This window comes from Chenopodium quinoa, unplaced genomic scaffold (genome assembly GCF_001683475.1).
Source record: "Chenopodium quinoa cultivar QQ74 unplaced genomic scaffold, ASM168347v1, whole genome shotgun sequence".
NCBI classification, from domain to species: domain Eukaryota; kingdom Viridiplantae; phylum Streptophyta; class Magnoliopsida; order Caryophyllales; family Amaranthaceae; genus Chenopodium; species Chenopodium quinoa.
This window is the reverse complement of record NW_018742738.1, coordinates 10,030,003-10,044,915: the sequence shown is the minus strand read 5'-3', so window position 1 is coordinate 10,044,915 and position 14,913 is coordinate 10,030,003. Positions and strand designations below refer to the sequence as shown.

General features: G+C 36.7%; 3 protein-coding genes and 1 long non-coding RNA gene across 4 annotated transcripts; 2 read left to right on the top strand and 2 right to left on the bottom strand.

Moving 5' to 3' along the window:
• Window positions 1-566: 566 nt before the first annotated feature.
• Window positions 567-4,165, bottom strand: LOC110724222. The gene is made up of 3 exons (XR_002511914.1): window positions 3,848-4,165; window positions 3,670-3,751; window positions 567-1,300 (listed from the first exon to the last, which is right to left on the bottom strand). It is a non-coding gene; the product is annotated as an uncharacterized LOC110724222 (long non-coding RNA).
• Window positions 4,166-5,026: 861 nt separating this feature from the next.
• Window positions 5,027-7,227, top strand: LOC110724072 (serine/threonine-protein phosphatase 7 long form homolog). Its single transcript, XM_021903469.1, has 4 exons — window positions 5,027-5,928; window positions 6,002-6,089; window positions 6,179-6,610; window positions 6,692-7,227. Exons 1-4 carry the CDS (start codon window positions 5,027-5,029, stop codon window positions 7,133-7,135), a joined length of 1,866 nt encoding a protein of 621 aa, XP_021759161.1. The 3' UTR covers window positions 7,136-7,227.
• A 2,888-nt stretch (window positions 7,228-10,115) lies between these two features.
• On the top strand, window positions 10,116-12,105 carry LOC110724220 (protein 108-like). The gene is made up of 3 exons (XM_021903628.1): window positions 10,116-10,622; window positions 10,778-10,867; window positions 11,006-12,105. The coding sequence occupies exons 1-3, from the start codon at window positions 10,256-10,258 to the stop codon at window positions 11,143-11,145; spliced, it is 597 nt and encodes a 198-aa protein (XP_021759320.1). The 5' UTR covers window positions 10,116-10,255; the 3' UTR covers window positions 11,146-12,105.
• A 32-nt stretch (window positions 12,106-12,137) lies between these two features.
• Window positions 12,138-14,594, bottom strand: LOC110724221. The gene is made up of 2 exons (XM_021903629.1): window positions 14,053-14,594; window positions 12,138-12,532 (listed from the first exon to the last, which is right to left on the bottom strand). The coding sequence occupies exons 1-2, from the start codon at window positions 14,461-14,463 to the stop codon at window positions 12,359-12,361; spliced, it is 585 nt and encodes a 194-aa protein (XP_021759321.1). The 5' UTR covers window positions 14,464-14,594; the 3' UTR covers window positions 12,138-12,358.
• Between the last annotated feature and the right edge of the window lie 319 nt (window positions 14,595-14,913).

Here is a 14,913-nt window from a genome sequence, read left to right as displayed (position 1 = left end):
CAACCCGTCTAAGAAAAAAGAAAATAATTTATGGAATTATTGATAAACATATTGAATTAGGATAATACTATGTCATTTAATACAACACGACACGATGGTCAGGTCTAATTAAAAGTAAACAAAATGTGATAATTAATTAATAAATAAATAAATCTTTATATTTACTATAAAATGACTGGGGTATTTGTTTAAATCTTTGGTAGAAATACTAGTTCGAACCCCGTACCCTGCACGGTTTTTACAGTAGTATTATGTTATTCGTTTGTTAAAAATGTTACATACAAAACATGATCATTGAAAGTGAAAAAAAAAACTTTAAAAAAACAAACATATTCATGTATGTGATATATCATAAGATGTATCTCAATAAATATACACATGTTGCCAAAAAAAAAAAAAAGACTCATTATTAAGAAGTTTATTGCAAACAATGTTCTTGAAACACCAACGGCTCAAAGCTAGGAAATTAACAAAGAGATATTAGAAGATAACAAAAAATAATATAAGATATATTGTAGAAAAATTTTCTTTTTTGAATTTGTCTCTTGTAACAAACTTTTTTAAAAGAATAAAAAAATAAAATAAAAAGTTTGGGGGAAAAATTTTTACTCAGAGGGTGACACGTGTAATAGGGGATAATGTTGGGGATTACGTTTTTTTTCTTTGAAACAATGTTGGGGATTACTTTAGTATATAGGTATTGATGTTTGTAAGACTTTATTATCATTTGTTCAAAATTATATAACAACCATATTATATAAATTATTCATGGTAAAGTATAAAACATATTTTTATGCCTCCCTTAAGCTTTTGGCTGGTTGAGTTTGTCCTTTAACAATTCACAATATTATTCCATTTGTATATGTGAAACTATTTCAATGGGGATATGAGGTTACTCTCATAAATAAGTAGATTTATTATTTCATTGGCTAATACAAAAAATAGGATCACTCAAATTTACTTATTTCTTAAATGCTACAAGTTGATGAATTTCTATATAAATCAATAAATTTATACATAATAGATATCATTATCTTCAACCCAAGCAACCTCGAAATTTACTAGTATTGAGGTTGAGGAGCCATAACAAATTGATTGCATTAGTGGGAGCTATCATCAAAGAACCTTGATCTTGATAATTTTCAGACCTGGGTGTTAGTAGGACAAAGTTGTTGTACCTCTAAAATCTCCACCCTTCGATTTGTTTTCTTTCTGATCTTGATTGCGATATCTTGAGGGATAAATCTTCCAAACACAATCACCCTACTACTTTTGTTCTCTATTATATGAGACTCTAATTCTTCAAAAGCAACAGAAAAAAAAAATTAAAAAAAAAAAACAATATGGCATAAATGCATAATACAAAAACTACTACAATAACCATGTTCTAGACTTGGGAAATTTGTAAAAAATAAAAAAAATAAAAAAAACTTTCAAAAGCATCATATTGCTAAAAAAATCTTCTAAAAGCCTTTTGGTTTAAGAAAGCCACCATATCTATACTAATATAATAAAAGGCGTTCCTAAAAACGTCTATGTGCCACGTAGACTCCTCATTGCGCCACGTCATATACTCAATTCTCCAATGCGCCACATCACTCATGCAACCAACAATAACATTATATGATGCCTCAACTAAATTAAAAAAATAAGTGGATGGTAACGCACTAACGCCATATGTCAACCTTACTTATGATTTGATGTCACATATCATCCTATGTGTCATCATCCTTTTCTCACCACATTAAATTATACTAATGTTAAGTCACTTTAAAAAGTTATTCATTGGGGTGACTTTAACTCTCAACAATAATTTATTTAAAAGACTATTCATACATATAACATCCATATTTAAATTTGACGTATATTATATATGTATATTAATGAAAGATAATATGAGTTACTTGTATATATTATCATTCCCACTTATTAATGAACAATATCACTTTTTAATTAATTTTAATCAAACTTATAAATTTATAATGTACCAAGCCAATAACTAGTTTATTCTTATTTCTTCTAATAATTAACCTTTTACCCACCAAATTACTAAATAATTAGATTTCATTAATATATATAAAAAAAACACCACCCCTTCCCCTCCCTTTCCCCCTCCCCCTCCCCTTCCTCCTCCTTCCTCTTCCCATAGAATCAACCCCCTCCCCAACCGGACCCCCAATCCAGATCCCCCAACCTCCGGCGACCTCTTCCACCGCCAGACAATCCTTCTTTTCCCCCTAATCACCGACCGACAACTACCTCCTTGATTTTGAAAAATCTAGAAAATTGATTTGTGGCCTGGGTTTCTACTTTTGTACATCTTGCTTTGCAATTGATGATTGTTTTGGCTTTGATTATGTATGTATGTGATGATAGGGTGATTTAGAAGCAAATTGCAATTGATTTAGACTAGATTTGAGCATGTTTTACTAAACAAGAGCCAAAAATTCAAAGAGAGGTAGTGATCGTCAACGGGGATAAGGGGGAAACGGAGGGTCAACTGGCGATGAAGGTAGGTCACTGGATGTGGGGGAATCTGGGCGGCGGGTTCGGTGGTGAGGGAGTTGCTTCCAAGGGTGGGGGAAAGGGAGGAAGAAGGGGAAGGGGTGGTTGGGTGGTGGTTTTTTTATATATATATATATATATATTAAATCTAATTATAAATTAATTGGGTGGGTTAGAGGTAAATTTGAAGAAATTGGAGGAAATTAAAGTCTGAAAGTTGATTAGAGGATAATTAAGGAAATGGGTTTCCATTCGCAAAAAAAAAAAAAAAAAAAAAATGATAGTTTTTTTTGTCAAATGCGGGTCTGGGCCGCACCCGCAAACTAAGAGAGAGAGTCCACTTCACAAGTCCAAGGAGGTTCCATCCCAAAACCATATGGCAATAGGAGGAGTAGCCCCTTAGCCTTATAAAGTGTTTAACTCTCTCTTCTTCAACCAATGTGGGACACTTACATGTGGTGACACTTGAGAGGTTTATTCTTCAACACTCCCCCTCACATGTAAGGTCCCTTTTAACTTTGTCTCATGTGATTTTTCGGGCTAGAGTGCTTCTTCACTCCCCCTCACACGGACCTACTCTTGGCCCAGTGAACTTTAGCCATTTAAGGTCCCATATCGTGGGTCTGGCTCTGATACCATGTCAAACGCGGGTCTGGGCCGCACCCGCAAACTAAGAGAGAGAGTCCACTTCATAAGTCCAAGGAGGTTCCATCCCAAAACCATATGGCAATAGGAGGAGTAGCCCCTTAGCCTTATAAAGTGTTTAACTCTCTCTTCTTCAACCAATGTGGGACACTTACATGTGGTGACACTTGAGAGGTTTATTCTTCAACATTTTTTTTTAACCAAAAAAGCTTTTTAAAATTATTTTTTCGCAAAATGGTGCATTTAAAAAGTTTTTTTTAACAAATTTTCCTTTAGAATTGTAGTGAAATTTATCAAAATAAAAAAATCCTAATGTTAATAAAAGAAACAAAATCATCAATTAAATCAAATTAGAACACCCATTCTAAATTTATAGGTTTATATTTGACTATCTGTTTTTTTTTTCTTTTTTTTTTTACATGTATTAGTGAACTAATGAACAATCATATACGTAGTATAATAATAGTAATAAAACAAAGCCTATTAATAAGCCAAGGAAAAAAAAAAAACATTGCTTACCACGAATCTGAAGAAGTGCTTGCTTCACCTTTCTATAGCAACCGTTGCAATCAATTTTGATCCTCAAAATCATGCAAAAATACTGCTCAAATAATAATATATATCAAAATATGACTTGCAAATATACAAATAACTACCTAAATAATTTTACTTAGAAAATTTATTAAAGAGAAATTACCATTTCCTTGATGAAGCCAGAGGCAAGGAGATAATAATAGCCTAAGATTTTAGTGAGAAAACTTTGTATTATGTAAAGCTAAAAAGAAGAAGAGCTAATAAGAGGATGAGATGTGTAGTAATTAATAATATCATTAATTATTTAATGACAAGCATAAACACGTAGGGTTATTAACAAGTTTAGTTGAATTGTTCTCTATTAAAGTCATACTTTTATGTAAAAATATAGGAATCTAATTCCCTTTGAATTATAGGTAGGTTTGCAATGGCATTTACATATGCTAGAGGCAGGCAGGCAGAATTATTTGCTTTAAGCAGCATTTTCCAGCCTTGTTCCTATACCATCGATACATCTACAATGATTCTTTCTACGTCTCACAATGGTAGATGTCTAGATGAAGTACCAACCCCAAGACTTTACCAACTAAGCTAACTGACTAGACTAGTTGATATCGATCAATAGAACTAAAATTCTTAGGGACAATTTTTTTTTTTTTAGTATATTAAAAAAGTTTGTTTAGAAGGACGAATTACATGAATGAAGTAGAGCAAATATGGAAGTCATGGCACATGAGTACATGGCATTATGGAATAAGAAAAGGCTCTTGGACTCTTAAAATAGAGGTAGTTCGAAGATAAAATTAATCTTACCAATTTCTACCCGAGTATCATATTTCGTTACTGATATTGCCAATATTGGATTTAATTTATAAATTAATGTAGAGCTCTTTCCCAAATTAAGGTCAAAAGGAACCGCAATTCCCAAATTGCAGCCAAAGTTTTAAGAATTCCCATTCTACCGTCCACGTCACCGGTTCAGGGGGAAGAAATTTTAAATCCGGTCTACAGCAAAACCGCTACCTGAAGTAGCGGTTTTTACTAATAAACCGCTACTTCAGGTAGCGGTTTCTTTTTAATAAACCGCTACTTCAAGTAGCGGTTTTTGTTTAATAAACCGCTACTTCAAGTAGCGGTTTTCTAGCAGGTATAATTTCCCGATTTCACTTTCCTCTTTCATTTTCGTCTTCTCACCAAAATCCCATCCACGCCTTCCACCAAAATCACACCTCCTTCAACGGATCATCTGGGTAACATGATTAATTATATATTCTTGTTTAATATTTATGTTTTTTCTCGAACGCTTAACATTAATTCAATTTTTTGTTATCGTGTAGGTCCCATGGAGCCGGTGATTCGTCCAGGCCCAGTTGATCCATCTGTTCTACGCTTGCAGACTTCCCATAGGAGCCACGATGTTTGGAGTGGCGTAGCTGATAGAGTTCTCTCAGTTAGGGAGCATATGGTCAGCGTGGGACGTGAGTGGAGGGTAGATGGCAGAGTACTAGAGTACGTTAGGCTTGCTGGGTTTTACGGTGTACATAGGATTTTGGGAGGAGGGTTTTTGCTTGATCGATCTCTTCTTACGGCGTTGGTTGAGAGGTGGAGGCAGGAGACACATACTTTCCACCTAGTGCTAGGTGAGGCCACCATTACTTTACAGGATGTCTCCGTCCTGTTAGGTCTGAGAGTGCACGGCCCTCCTGTCATTGGACCTCCATTTGAGGGATGGCATGACCTAGTTGAGGAGTTGCTGGGAGTTCGACCTGGCCATGATGATAACGGTAAGCCGTTTCTGGAGGGATCTACTTTGAAGTTGACGTGGCTCAGACGTCACTTCTCACAGATGCCAGAGGGAGCTGATGACTTGACAGTTCAGCGCCATAGCCGTGCTTACATTCTCACTCTCATGGGATCTATTCTGTTCGCCGACAAGAGTGGTGATGCTGTGTCACTCTACTACTTGCCGTTCCTTCGAGACTGGGGGACAGCTTCGACCTACAGCTGGGGGAGTGCGACTCTTGGTTTTTTGTATCGGCAGCTATGTCGAGGATGTCAGCGAGATTCAAGACAGATTGGAGGCCCGCTCATCCTACTACAGTTGTGGTCGTGGGAGCATATTACTATTGGCCTACCATACATTAGGAGGCCTCGAGATCCGCCACAGGAGGACCCTGAGGCTGAGGATGAGGATGACATTTTGGGGACTCAGCATCAGCGAGGTGTTGACCCTTTGGCGTGCAGGTACAATGTTTGCTTCAAGTTCATGTTCTTACAATTCTATCTTTCAAGAATTATTATTAACATGTCTTTACAGGTGGTTACGTGTCCATCTATCGTGTGCGCATACTGCTTCTGGACTACCATACTACAGAGATGCGTTTGACCATCAGCGCGAGGACCAGGTACAATCGGTGTTTCTTTTTTTTTGTACATTGTATTTCTTCCATTATGTTAGTCATATACATGTTGACATACTTGTTTTGGGAATTAGATGATTTGGCAGCCATATACTGAGGCGGTGATGGATCGACTTCCGGAGATTTGTCGCTCAGACATGCACATTTGGCGTTCACGGGCACCTCTGATATGCTTTGACGTCGTTGAGTTCCACCTCCCAGACCGAGTCCTTCGTCAGTTCGGGTTAGACCAGCCGATCCCACAGGATGTAGACACGGACGTTGCTCTACACAGGAAGGATCGAAGGGGACAGCGTAATTGGGAGATTCGGCATTCGGACCATGTACACGAGTGGAGTCGACGAGAGGCATTAGTCGTCCAGGGATACCCGTTCACTGGGACTTCTTCCCCGGCCATGACAGAGTACATGGCTTGGTACCGTCGCATCACGAGACTGGTCATTACTCCACCTTCGCAGGAGCGCCCCCCGAGTCATTACCAGCCAGCTACCTCGGACCTCCTGCTTGTATGAACTTCACTTCATTTCAATCTAGTTCTTACGTTTTTGATTTCATTTTACTAACATTAAAACTACACTTAAATGTAGGCACATGCATTTGCTGATTTGCACGTCCAGCTATCGGGAGCTACTGAGACCATCTCCCACTTGCCACCAGAGACGGCTATACCATTTGCCATACAGACGATGCAGGGTTTTACATCATTTTGTGGCCAAACCTTGTCTAGGGTGGGGCAGTCACACCTTATTCAGCAGCCTCGACCGTCCACGTCTTCATCTTCTACTGTGCACACTATGCCGATCAGACCACCACCTCATCGTGGAGGCCATTCAGCACGTGCCTTCCGTCCACCGACTCCTTCTCAGCATACTATCATGACATCTCCTCCACTAGTGCATCGCCAGTATCAGAGAAACCGACGGCGTAGCAACACTACGTCTGGGGTTGGAGTTGGCCTGGATGACATTCCAGAGGAGACAGCTGCATCATCTTCATCGTCACCTCATGGGAAGAAGCAACGCCCGAGCTAAGTGTATATTTTGGAACTAAACTAATTTTTTTGTAAATGCTTAGAATTGGATTTTGTTATATTTAATCAATTGAAAAATATTCGACTTTGCAATTTCGACTTCCTTAGATCTTCATAAACTTGTTATTTATGGTGGTTGTGTTGAAAATATGCTATATATCTCATGTTTTACAGGTACACAACTTGCAGGTTTTTTTTTTGAGTGATTATGCAAGTTTGAAAAAAAAAACCAGTCCAGGGTAAACCGCTACTTCAAGTAGCGGTTTTTCAAAGTAAACCGCTACTTGAAGTAGCGGTTTTCCAAAATAAACCGCTACATTAAATAGCGGTTTTTTGTAAACAAACCGCTACTTCAAGTAGCGGTTTTAAACTAAGAAACCGCTACTTGAAGTGGCGGTTTATTGCAAAGAAACCGCTACTTCAAGTAGCGGTTTACCCTGGACCGGAAAAAAAAAAAAACCGGTTTTTTAACCAGTGCTTACGTGGACGGTAGAATGGGAATTCTTAAAACTTTGGCTGCAATTTGGGAATTGCGGTTCTTCTTGACCTTAATTTGGGAAAGAGCTCATTAATGTAATGCCCGTGCAATTGTGTAAAACGAAGAATATTACCCTGTATTACTGTGGAGCTCTTTCCCAAATTAAGGTCAAGAAGAACCGCAATTCCCAAATTGCAGCCAAAGTTTTAAGAATTCCCATTCTACCGTCCACGTAAGCACTGGTTAAAAAACCGGTTTTTTTTTTTTTCCGGTCCAGGGTAAACCGCTACTTGAAGTAGCGGTTTCTTTGCAATAAACCGCCACTTCAAGTAGCGGTTTCTTAGTTTAAAACCGCTACTTGAAGTAGCGGTTTGTTTACAAAAAACCGCTATTTAATGTAGCGGTTTATTTTGGAAAACCGCTACTTCAAGTAGCGGTTTAATTTGAAAAACCGCTACTTGAAGTAGCGGTTTACCCTGGACTGGTTTTTTTTTCAAACTTGCATAATCACTCAAAAAAAAAACCTGCAAGTTGTGTACCTGTAAAACATGAGATATATAGCATATTTTCAACACAACCACCATAAATAACAAGTTTATGAAGATCTAAGGAAGTCGAAATTGCAAAAATTTCTCCACCCCAATAGCAATATAGAGGGTAGTTCGGAACCTCCATATTTCATTCTAGAAAAGACCATTATTAATCAAAGATATTAGATTGCAAAAATTCATTAACAGTGTGGCAATGTCCTAACATCAAGCAAGCAAACTACACAATTATAGCAACCTAAACTGAGCTATGAAGGTCTTAATACCTCTTGAAGCTCAACATGGGCATAAGTCATGACTACATGTACTTTGAGCTCATGTACTTTGTGTATAGAAGCTCTATTTTCACTTTCAAAATCAGCAATTATAGCAACCTAAACTGAGTAATGTGATCGAAACCATTAATAATTCTACAAGGGTTATATGTAAGGTAAGTAAATCAACAACAACAACCAAAACCAACCACAAACATACATACAATTCTGAAACTCAATAACAACAACAATAAACAAGAACACTAACAACAACAACACAACCAAAACCGAAACCGAAACTCAATAACAACAACAATAAACAAGAACACTAACAACAACAACACAACCAAAACCGAAACTCAATAACAACAACAATAAACAAGAACACTAACAACAACAACACAACCAAAACCGAAACTCAATAACAACAACAATAAACAAGAACACTAACAACAACAACACAACCAAAACCGAAACTCAATAACAACAACAATAAACAAGAACACTAACAACAACAACACAACCAAAACCAACAACAACAACACATACATACAATTCTGAAACTCAATAACAACAACAAACTCAATAACAACAACAAACCCAATAACTGAATACAAAAAATAATTAGGGCACTTACCACAAACAAGAAGATCAGCACGTTTCTTCTGAAATTAGTGAAGCCGACCACTAAAGTCGAACCCTCGGCGTCAACAGCGGCGGCCTTCGTTGCTGAGGAATGCTCCGGCGGCGTCGGTGGATTCCTTGGCTGCGCCGGCTTCCGTTGAAGGAGGTGTGATTTTGGTGGAAGGCGTGGATGGGATTTTGGTGAGAAGACGAAAATGAAAGAGGAAAGTGAAATCGGGAAATTATACCTGCTAGAAAACCGCTACTTGAAGTAGCGGTTTATTAAACAAAAACCGCTACTTGAAGTAGCGGTTTATTAAAAAGAAACCGCTACCTGAAGTAGCGGTTTATTAGTAAAAACCGCTACTTCAGGTAGCGGTTTTGCTGTAGACCGGATTTAAAATTTCTTCCCCCTGAACCGGTGACGTGGACGGTAGAATGGGAATTCTTAAAACTTTGGCTGCAATTTGGGAATTGCGGTTCTTCTTGACCTTAATTTGGGAAAGAGCTCATTATTATTAAAGTTAAGACTTCGAAAAGCAAGAACACCACTTAAGATAACATTACATTTTTTTTTTATTTTTTTTTTTTAGAAACAGATAACATTACATTTTATTGTATCTTTAGTAAACAGAAATAGAGATAAATGGTCAGGTGCAAAATTAAGCACGAAATGCATTACTGAAATATTTAATGAAGCAGAGGAGGACTCTAAGTTGACCTTAATCCTCACAGTTTTTTGTTTTTTTTTGGTTGTTTGTTTTTAAACAAGTTTAAATGCCAAAAAGCTCTCACTTTTTTTTTTTTTTTTTTTTAACATATGTTTAAATAATTTCAAAATAATTCCAATAGAAGAAATAGAGGAAGTGTTTCGGAATTTGTATGTTGATTGGATGAATCCTTGGTCAAAATACTAACACCAATGGTCAGTTGGTTCATCATTCATAAGATTAGTTCATGCCATTTTTTTTGTTTTTTGGAGAGGTCAGAAGCTTAATATCACAGATAGTATTTTCAAGGTTTGTTGCAGGGAAAAAAATAAGAAATGCATGTGGGTGTAACACACAACAGGCATGTTACTACTCACACTACTCATGCATTTACTTCTTACCTCCTCTATATATTAAGCCAAATCGTAGCACCATGAGTACGACGTCCATCTTAATCTAAACCTAGAAGCACAAACAAAGAGAAAAAGGAACAAAAGAGGCAGAAGAATGGCTATATTTTCCAGAAATAGCCTCACTCGAAGCACTACTGCTACATTGCTCTTCCTCATCTCCTTCCTTACATTAAGCCAATCACAATTAACTCCGCCTAGTCCTTCAACCCCCACCATGGCAGAATGTGGACCACGCCTTCTTGTACTGGCTCCGTGTGCCCCATTTGTGCAGGGGCAGTCTCCAGGGCCAAGTGTTCAGTGCTGTAATAACCTCCTGCAAGTGTACAACCTGGAGCGAGGTTGCCTCTGCCTCTTTCTCAATGGCACTGCCTTGGCCTCTCTCCCTATCAACAACACCCTTGCTCTTCAGTTGCCTGGCCTCTGCAATCCACAGATTGACCCTTCCACTTGCTCAGCTTCAGGTATTGTCAATGTGCTTCCTTATCATTGTAGACATTAATGTCAGAACTCGCAACAATTTCTAAATTTTACACATTTATTATTTCTAAAGTTCACATATTTTATCAAAGTAGTTAATTATGTTGGAACCGGCTTAATTGTTTTTCTTGGATGAAAGGAGGATCTCCATCTCCTGCAATATCAGCAGCTCCAACATCACCAAATTCTCCAGCTACACTCACAAGGAATCCAACTGCTGATGCCGCAGGTAAAATTCTGAACTTCACTCTGCTGCAAGGAATCTGATTTTGTAACAACTTAGGCACTTAGCAATCAGTTCGTTCTATGACATGTTTTTGCACTTAGTGGTTATTTTTTATTTACATCGAATTTTCTGTTTGTTTAGGAGCTCCAACCATTACTATTGCACCAAGGCCAAGCACTGTCAGATTTGGGTTGAAGAGTAGCTCAGCTTACAAGTTGGCCAGCTGTCAATGGGGAATTGCAGTAGCAGTGATCTTTCTATCGTTAGAAAAGTTACTCTGATGAGATTAGTCACAGAAGAATTGTAGGTTTATTTTAATTACGACTGCAGGTCAATGAAGTAACCGATGATATACTGACTAGTAGTTTATTTACAGCTAGGGATATTTTAGCAAGACAGTATTTCTTTGTCCGTTGTATGGTTTTATCCTATTTCAGTAATCCTTTATTTACATTACAGGGATTTACCTTTTCAAAGTAGTTTAGATGTTACAAATGGAAAATAAAATTATACCAGAAGAATAGAAACTAAAATCTAAATACTGATTTAATGCCACTAAGAGCTAAAATGAAGATTACTGAGTAATAAAAAGTACTTCGTAAAAAACTTCAAAAGAGTTTCCGATTAATAATTTACCAAACCGCAGTGACTTGCAGCAGCAAGCACAGCCACTGTCAAAGAAAATTCAAAAGCAATTGTGCTTGCAGGATAACCATCCCTTTTTTTTTTTTTTTTTTTTTTTTTTTAATTAGCAATCCCTTCTATTTCATCTAGTCTGAAAGCAGATATCTTCAATAAATCTGAGACAAAATATAGCAGAAAAACAGGAATTTACCTTTTAGTTTCAATAATACATAATTATCTCATGATATAATAGAAAAAACAACAAATAAACCCTATAAAAGGTCCAAACGAAATAGAGAAATCAGTAATTAAGTCCAACCCGAAAAACAGCAAAGGGAAGATAAATTAGAGCCTGATTAGTGACACTTAACTATTATAATCAGCAGTGATGGAGTTGGTGCTTGTATGGTCACAATCTCTTGTACATTGTATGCACTTGCTTGAGCCATAAAGCAATCAAGAGCTGCAGCATAAAAAATTATGTGCAGCTGCAGTGCTGCACAGGCACATAATACTAGATATTTTATGTTCTTTAATTCCAGTACATCTTTCTCAAACATTATATATACCGGTAAAATAGGGAGATAATTTACTCTGAAACCCTATGTTGCAATTTGCAAGTAATCTTTGATAGCTTTGAGAAAGAAAATAGCAGAAAAAATTTCATTCTAAACTTGTCACTTCTATTGCTTACACAATTTCTTACACGGGTAACCTTAGTCTATATATATATAGTGGCAGAACAACGAAAATACAAGACAAATTTAATGCTAAGATAGTTAATGTGAACCAGACTTATAAAATGTTTTCATAGGGCTTCATAACTTCATAGCCCTGCTGTATAGAGTGCTTTGTTCCGATACCTTGCTGCTAATCCAAAGCAGGAGCCTCCTCTGTGGGGTTAGACTCAAACACGTCTGCGTCAGATCCCTCAGGTCCTTCTAAGAGATCCTTTGATTGGATAGATTCCTTGTATGCAGGAGTTTCTCTAAAATCGGTAGCCCCTTCATTATAGGTAGCCACAGCAATGCCACTTGAAATCAGCTGTGAGGACCAAATCAAACATGAAGTCAGTTCTGAAATATCAAACAGATTTGGTGCTGTGATTCGAAGTTGACAGATTTGAATTCAAGCATGCATAGACAACAGAAATATCTGCATAGTGCTTAATCTCAAGTCTCAGAATCTAATACAGTAAGAAATACAATGATAACTTTTAGGAATTGATCATCTGTTCCTTTACCATCAATCAGCTGAAATATTTTCTGTGCATTCTCAGCTATAAAACTATAACTAGCGTCTTCAATTTATTGCTTCAATGAGTTCAATCTTAAATTTACCATGGAAAGAATAAATTTAAAGGACACATATTAAAAAACAAACCAACATCCCCCCACACCCACACAAGGCAATCAACAACTATGCTCCATAGGTAAGACCGTAAGATCACATTGATGCGACAATCAACTCATTATAAGTTTGAATTTAAAGCTGCCTTAAGCAAAACGTAACCAGAGCTTGTGTCTGTCAGTGTGCAGTCTGTACAGTGTACACTAATGATAAGTTCATACAAAGCGTGAACTTCAACCCTTAAGAAACAAAAGGCCAATGGGCACTTAAGATTCGACTCAAGAGGCTTCAAAACATTTTCTTTAGTGTAAGGGTACAAATGGTTTTGTCAAGTAGATTGCAAAAGGTCCAGCTACCGTTGTGAACAAGCTGCATCTTAATAAGTGAAAAAACCAAGTCACCATCAGCTCTAGTAGACTCATCGTGTTAATCACCCTTTTAAACATCTTTTGACATGATTTCACAAACCTAGTGTGCTACTCTAAACTTTCATATGGACGTCGATAACTTGTAAAACCCAGTCAAAATTTTCCTCAACCAAACACAAAAGAAATACTTGAACATCCTAACCTCAATTTTCGAAATACGCTTCAACTAAACCCGCAAACAATATTAGTATAAAGAGAGTAGCAACAAAATTGTTACAGATTTCGTGTGTTTGTGACAAAAAACTCATTTCTATCAACTAAGAGTTTATGGAATTATTAATCAAAACAAAACCAAGCATAAACTTTGACTTCCACTCTATCTTATATTACAAAAATCATTACCACCCCTTCCTACATCACATGGACACCAACAATGATTACTCTAATCTTGAAGCTATTAAGCATGGATGTCAACTAAGTTAATTTAATCGTGGATGTCAACTATTATATTAATGTAATCGTGGATGTCAACTATCTTAGTTAATGTAATCGTGGATGTCAACTATCTTAGTTAATTTAATCGAGGATGTCAACTATCTTAGTTAATTTAATCGAGGATGTCAACTAAAGTCATAAACAACATTTTTAAGCGTGGATGTCAACTATGTTAGTTAATTTAATCTTCAGAACAATATGATACTACAATCCTACAAAAACAAACAACAAATTCAAAAACAACCTAAAATATTCAGTACATTAGAGACCCACACTTGGCCACTAAAATAATTAAAAAGGATGAACTTTTAGAAACGAATAATTTAGATGATTAAAAGATTAGTCAATTACCGCGAAAAGAATACCAAAAGCCCACATATACTGAACAAAGAAACCAAGACCATCCCATTGAGGCCCCTCCCAAAAATCAGGTTTATCACCAGGAAGCTCAGGCAACAAATCATCCTCGTCATCATCAACACTATCACCAATCAAATCAACATTCTCCTCAAAATTTCTTAGACCGTTCTTTTCTTCGGAGGCGGCAGCATCATCCTTGGTTGTAGTAGAAGAACCCCTTCTGTTCTTGCTGTCGAATTTCCCTGTTCGGGAGGTGAACTTGCCAGTGGCAGCTACTACTGTTAAGGTTGATGTTCTTGAAGAGAGAGAAAGTGATGAAGGGAGGAATTGGCGTTGATGGTGGTGGTGGATTGGTAAGCGAGGTGTGGCACAGTTAATGGGGTTGTTTATGGTGAGAGACATTATTGTGTTTTTGAGTGGATGAGAAGTTTGTTACCCTTTTGGAGTTTGGGTTTCTGTTTTTGTTTGATAATGGGGATTGATTATGGGAATTTTGTTTATTTTTGTGTTTTGTTTGGTTGGAGTGATAAGAGAGGAAGAGAGATGATTTTATAAAATACTATCTTGATTTCAATTTATTTAACTAGTTTATGAATCTATTTGATAATCAGCTCGTCTTGTATGTGTGGCTAGCCACACCGCGTGACCGCTTATTAAAAAATAAAATAATCTTTATAACACTGACCAAGTAACCCCTATAATACTCACTGATTAACCCCTATAACACTAACTGGGTAACCCTATAACTTTGACGAAATTATAATTATTATTATTATTGCATTATTATTATAATCATTAAATAATAACTATAATTATTATAATTATTGTTAAATATTATTTATTTATTATTAA